This window comes from Oncorhynchus keta, chromosome 1 (assembly GCF_023373465.1).
Source record: "Oncorhynchus keta strain PuntledgeMale-10-30-2019 chromosome 1, Oket_V2, whole genome shotgun sequence".
Classification (NCBI taxonomy): Eukaryota; Metazoa; Chordata; class Actinopteri; order Salmoniformes; family Salmonidae; genus Oncorhynchus; species Oncorhynchus keta.
Window position 1 is genome coordinate 23,540,367 of NC_068421.1, and position 6,424 is coordinate 23,546,790.

Sequence of the window (6,424 nt, forward strand, 5' to 3'; positions counted from 1 at the left end):
AAAGGCCCCATTCATGAAGCCAAAATTTGTTCCTCTGTGGAACATGTAGAGATTGATTGATGCATCCTGTTTCAGGATTTCCGTCACAATAGCAACCATGTCTGCCAAACAGAGGGTAACAAATGAGAACTCACTACTGGTGGGTATATAGACAGAGTAAGAGCTGTATCATATCCATTGCTATAAACTCTACCTCTATATACAAGAACTGTGGCAGGTAGCCCAATGTAAAACAAAAAGTATGATAACATTTGACAAGCAACCGACCTCGTTCCAAGCATCCTATTGCCCATATTTTTATTTAACCTTTATTTAACCAGGTAGGCAAGTTGAGAACAAGTTTGCGACCTGGCCAAGATAAAGCAAAGCAGTTCGACACATACAACAACACAGAGTTACACATGGAGTAAAACAAACATACAGTCAATAATACAGTTGAAAAGTAAGTATATTTACAATGTGAGCAAATGAGGTGAGATAAGGGAGGTAAAGGCAACAAAAAAAAGGCCATGGTGGCGAAGTAAATACAATATAACAAGTAAAACACTGGAATGGTAGATTTGCAGTGGAATAATGTGCAAGGTAGAGATAGAAATAATGGGGTGCAAAGGAGCTAAATAAATAAATAAATACAGTTGGGGGAGAGGTAGTTGTTTGGGTTAAATTATAGGTGGGCTATGTACAGGTGCAGTAATCTGTGAGCTGCTCTAACAGCTGGTGCTTAAAGCTAGTGAGGGAGATAAGTGTTCAGTTCAATTGCAATATGGATTAAAACCCTGCCACACCTTGTTACATTTAACTATAACTCATTGTAGGGACAACCAGATCCCCATTCAAAATCACCTCCTTCACCATACTGATTAGCTACACATATTGCATAGAACAGTGGTTCCCAACTGTGGGGTGTGTTTTTTCAAGGAACTCAGTCCGTCTTTAAACTTACTCTTGAAAGTCATTAATAGAAATCACAAGGTGCAAATTCGAAATTGGGTAGTTCATCAGCAGTTTATTTTGTCCTGTTAGTCATTGCATACCTTAGAGAGCTATTTATAATTTGTCAGAAATGTCCAGATCAACTAGCCCAAGAAGCTAATGTTTTTTGTTGTTGCTTTTTTTGCCCATAGATATTGTTGTAATTTTTTTGTCACTCAAATATCACTTGAATGCACATACTTTACTAAATGTATAGAATTTCAATAAAATGTCTGTCAAAAACTGATAAATGTTCTTTACACCCCATGACAAAATGTGTAGATTTTCAGGAAATAAACTCAAAACCCCCACCCCCGAGTGAAAAAGTTTGGGAACCCCTGTCATAGGACATAATGACGTGTTTAATTAGACATTCAAATTGAGCTTTACTTTACTGATTTAAATCAAGGACAGCGGGATAATGAATAACAAGCATGGAGTGACAGAGCACGACTTGATTAGCATCCTGCATGTGCGAGATAGACATGGATGCTGATGGCAATGAAAGGAGGACAAAACCAGGCCTGAGGACCAGAGTTATCAGTGGCTGTTGTTCAACATAAGGACAGTCTGGAGAATCTTCATGACATTAATACACATCTACAACTGTGTGCCAAGCTGTGTGACAACTGACAAGTATTTACTGCAGTGATGCATTGTCTAATGAGAGGATCTTGAAAATTAAGCTTTTTTTTAAAGGATTCACCATCATGTAATGTGTAATATATGGCCACAGTATCTCAAAGCTAGCAGTGGCTACAGTGTTATGTGATTGGTGTGTGTGTGTGTGTGTGTATTAAATGGTTAGTCAGTGGCCCTTTCACATACTGTACTGTTCCCTTCTGAGAGGGGCTGAGTCACTCTTATCTAACAAGCTGCACACATGTACAGTGCATGTAGGTTAACAATAGGGGCTTTGCAGTTTCTATTTATTTTTAAGGTTCTAGACCAGGGGTGTCCAACCCTGTTCCTAGAGAGCTACCTTCCTGTATGTCTTCGCTCCAACCCCAGTTGTAACTAACCTGGTTCAGATTATCAATCAACTAATTATTAGAATCAGGTGTGCTAGATTAGGGTTGGAGTGAAAACTACAGGACGGTAGCTCACCAGGAACAGGGTTGGAGAGCCCTGTTCTAGACACTGAAGGACAGTACAAAAGCATAACACAGTATAAAACAGTATACAAAAGACAGCTCGGTTCAGCTGAAATTGACTACGTGCATCTTAATTGAATTTTAGGGGGAATAAAGACCAACTCTGGTTTATGATGCTTGGCTTGGAAACAAGCACACATGGAAAGCATATTCATCTCTGACAGAAATATACCACAAAGGAGAACTGACCATATGCTAAGCACCATGTGACCAATCTATTGAGTGTGACTCATGCGGTGTGGCAAAGAGATCCTACTGCTTGAGGAAATATGACTTACCCTCAGCAGCAAAAACATGGTGAAGGTCACCCCAGAGGTCAGACCACCCAGACCAATACCCCATCACCATCTTGAACTTCTGGGGCTAGAAGAATGGGAAGGGGAATGTTCAACAGAGAAGTACAAATAAACTAAATATATGTTATTCCTTGTAGACACAGTATTTACTCCTTGAACATCAGGGCCCAGTTTTTTTATTTTTATTATCTGATTGGATTTTGGCAATCGGATAGGATTAAATGCATAGCTATTTCTATGCATGTAATCCTTTCCGATTGCTGATCAGATAACTTCTGAAAAACTGTGCCCAGACTATAGGCATCCCAAGACTGTGATTCAAAGCAATTTATTACACAGATTAAGACTAAATAGCTAATATCCTCTGTTTTATCTACAGGTGTCAGATGAAACTGAATAACTGATCAATTACAAAACTGGAGCTGGATAAATCTAATGATAAATATCAGTAGATGATCGTCTGAACACAAGTCAATACATTCGCTCACTTGAATTGCATCCAGATACTTGAATCCCTCTGGGCTCAATTCGACGTCTATTCCACGTTGGTTGAATGTCATTTCATTGAAATTATCAATGTGGAATAGAGTTCGAATTAACGTCTGTGCACAGTGGGATACTGTCATGCTGTATTTTATTTGTGTATATTATGCAATTACTTTATGTACTCTACGTTGAGTCAACCAGTGTGTGCCCAGTGGGATGCTACAGTGACTTCCATGCTCAGGAAACAGCTTTGCATTTTAACAGTTCCTATTTTTGCCTTGTTTTCTCCCGAGTTTAATCTGTATCTCGGTAAACAGCACATTCCCTCATCTCATCGATCTTCTATGTGTTTAGGCTTCAAGTGGAAAGGGAACTAATCAAGGAACAGTTCTAATGAAGCCTAACAGTAGCGGCCTGACGCACACACACACACACACACACACACACACACACACACATCTGTCCTTGGCACAGACAGAGGCCTTGTGCTATGGGAGAATAACAACTACAGTTCAGGCAGAGACTGCAGTGTCAGATGGGCCAGAGGCTCTACTTTTGTGCAGCTGTCTGTCTGTTTGTCCAGTCAGTATAATACCTCCATTCACTCCCCCGTGCTTCAGCCTATCCTGGTTATCTGAGGTCAGGAGCAGCTTCTCGATCCCACTGGACAATAGTGTCTAGAACAAGGCTCTCATTTCAATCATGCTCATATTTCCAAGTAGATATCCTACTATTGCAAATGCAAATAGTTGTAGTGAAATCAAGATAAGATAAGATAAGTGATGCACAGAGTGTGTGTGTGTGTGTGTGTGTGTGTGTGTGTGTGTGTGTGTGTGTGTGTGTGTGTGTGTGTGTGTGTGTGTGTGTGTGTGTGTGTGTGTGTGTGTGTGTGTGTGTGTGTGTGTGTGTGTGTGTGTGTGTGTGTGTAATAAAGCAGATGCACTGCACTGTCTTACCTCTTTTCAACATCTTTTGCATAAGAGCCACACTCGTTCTCCACTTGAACTGCTATAATTGGGCCCCCCTTGGAGAACTGAGAGTTTTAAATAATAAATCAAAATAAGAGGAGAGCTTTCAAATGACTCCTGAATAAGTCAAGCATATATTTTCAAAGCCTTTGGGATTGATAAAACACCAAGCTTCACATTTTAAGAATATTTTTGTATTTTGATATAGCCATAATCAATAACCACCACAAATTAACAGGAAAAATGGAAACCCTAGTGTAATTAATAGAAGAGTAGTGAGAAAGTGAGAAAAGATTACCTGATATGGTGCAACTCTTGGAATGAGTTGATCAAAGGAGTCAACTGCTTCTGTGAAATCTGGGTAGGTTGTTCTCAACTTCATGTCTGGATCACACAGCAACCAACTAGGAAGAAAGCAATACTTAACTCTAATGTTATCAACAATGTATGCAGTTACATTTAAATACAGGTTGCACTGATGGCATTCATGCATAATGACTGCATTGATTGTTAATGTGCTTCATTACAGTGTGAGTTTAATAGATTTCAAAATATCTATAATCGGGTTAACCTAGTGGTACATACTAGGATATTTCTGGATCAATTACCCTTCCTCAATCAATTTTAGATGATGATCAGAGTCAGTCAAATGTCTCTCATTGAAGGGGGAAGCTCAGGAAATAACTGTTTTCATTCTCTCTGTGTGTGAGAAATATTGTTTTTTCCCTTTAGATCTATAATTCTATTTATCCACATTACTAAGGAATGTGGGACTGTAACTATTTTACAGAGACCTGACTGTACACACCAATCTAGCTGATTGAATAACTGACTAGTCAATGAGGGAAATAACACCACACTGGAAAAGAGCATCACAAAAATTGATGAGGAAAAATTGATGAGATGTCGTATAGGGGGACCTATCCAACAGGGAGTTGAAACCAACCTGGGCTAAAATGTTAAAATCTGGGAACATCTAACCTGGGCATCCCTCCTAAGTCCCACTCAGCACAGATGTAGGGTCCTGCCCGCAGAATAAACCAGAGCCCCAACTCTGCTGCTAGGCTGATGTACGCCCTGAGAGACACAGAGAAAAGCAGAGAGACAAAGCTCAACAGCTTTATCAAACATTTACCACAAAATCATATAAACGTCTTCCTTACTTTAAAACCACTCTCTTTTGCTCATGAAGGTTCCATGGCACATATCTGAAAGATAAAGCAGTCATTCTCAGTATCCCTCCATAGTTGAGCAGCAGTGAGTGGTGGCATAAGAGAACATGAGGTGTTCTGTGTGTCCCTACGTGGTGAGAGTGTTGACCCCACAGGCCCTCATCTTCAGCAGCCAGTCCTCCCAGTAGGCTTTTGGGACGCGGAAGTAGTGGATAGAGCCCCCCAGGATGTGAAAGGGCTCTCCCTCCAGAGTGAACTGAAAGGAGTTGGCCCTCAGACCCTCTTTCTGGCTCATTCTCTCCACCTCTGGGTGTTGGCTGGAAGAAACAGACAAACTTCTGGTCAAACCAGATAGTTAGACTAGATAGGAGTCATAGGAACTAGACAATGGCAATCTAAGGTGAGTAAGTAAGTATTTATAATTCTTGTGACAAGCATACAAGACACACCCAACAAATTGAGATAAATCAACAAAGCTTTCAGCATAAGCTACATACATGCTACTCCTCGTCTTACAAGAATGGAAATCTATATTTGAATATGAGTGTGAAGTACATAGTCAATTGTTCACACTGTTGCACTGTGGAATGAGTGCTGAACTGAGCCATAACAAATGGCAACACACAAGCTACGTGTTTGTCTACACAAAGGTTAATTTCCATAGTAGGTGGGTCAGGTGAAAGTTCATGATGGGGTAAATTAAAGATATGGAATGGCTTTGTATTAACTAGACTATCAAAAGTATTGATTGTATATAATTTCTCACATTTGTAGTCCTACCTCTTCTATGTAATAATATTTAACAATCTGATAATATTTTGTCATTATGAATGGTATTTAATAGCATTACCTATAATAGATTGTCTTTAAATAACCCGTTTTTAAAGGGTCCGTTTGGGATACTGGTTGCCTATTGATGCATTTGCAGGTACATGAAAACACGAGGAAAAACAAACAAATAGGACATAATTTTGTACATACTCTCGAGACCTGTCCATAAAGTCTTGTCACAGACAAAACAATGAGACAGCTATTTCACCGGATGAAGAAATGTGAAGCATCCGCTTGGCGGTTCCACCCACTTGAGAGGAAGCCCATTAGCCGGCAGTAGAAGATGGAACGAGATGGCTTTTGTCCGACATTCTGCACATTTTCTCATCGATTAAAAAAATGTCTGTTCCCAAAACTATAATATTTTACGAAAAGAGTCGAGTAATTTTTTAGACTCTACCCCTTGCCAAAGTTTTTTTTTAAATGCGTTGTTGTATACGCGCACTTCGCAGAGTAGACGTTCCCTAACGGAAATATGCAAATATAGGTTATAAGGCACCAATAGGGTCTCGCTAGCTCGTGATTGGCTCTGCCCACTATGACTC

General features: G+C 39.9%; 1 protein-coding gene across 2 annotated transcripts; it reads right to left on the reverse strand.

Annotated features, from left to right (window-relative positions):
• Positions 1–267: 267 nt before the first annotated feature.
• Positions 268–6,423, reverse strand: LOC118394613 (beta-galactosidase-1-like protein 2). 2 transcript variants are annotated; one of them, XM_052518787.1, is made up of 7 exons: positions 6,030–6,423; positions 5,180–5,365; positions 5,040–5,084; positions 4,858–4,953; positions 4,175–4,280; positions 3,865–3,941; positions 268–2,489 (listed from the first exon to the last, which is right to left on the reverse strand). In XM_052518787.1, exons 1-7 carry the CDS (start codon positions 6,044–6,046, stop codon positions 2,468–2,470), a joined length of 549 nt encoding a protein of 182 aa, XP_052374747.1. In that variant the 5' UTR covers positions 6,047–6,423; the 3' UTR covers positions 268–2,467. The 2 variants fall into 2 exon arrangements, with proteins under 2 accessions (XP_052374747.1, XP_052374744.1); XM_052518784.1 differs by lacking the exon at positions 268–2,489 and adding an exon at positions 3,515–3,585.
• Position 6,424: the final 1 nt, after the last annotated feature.

What these genes read in the sequence shown, in the direction of transcription:
- LOC118394613 (XM_052518784.1), bottom strand. An exon ending in GGGGTCAACACTCTCACCAC is followed by an intron (nt 5,085 to 5,179) that starts GTAGGGACACAC and finishes TTTATCTTTCAG; the next exon opens with ATATGTGCCATGGAACCTTC. An exon ending in CAAGAGTTGCACCATATCAG is followed by an intron (nt 3,942 to 4,174) that starts GTAATCTTTTCT and finishes TAAAACTCTCAG; the next exon opens with TTCTCCAAGGGGGGCCCAAT.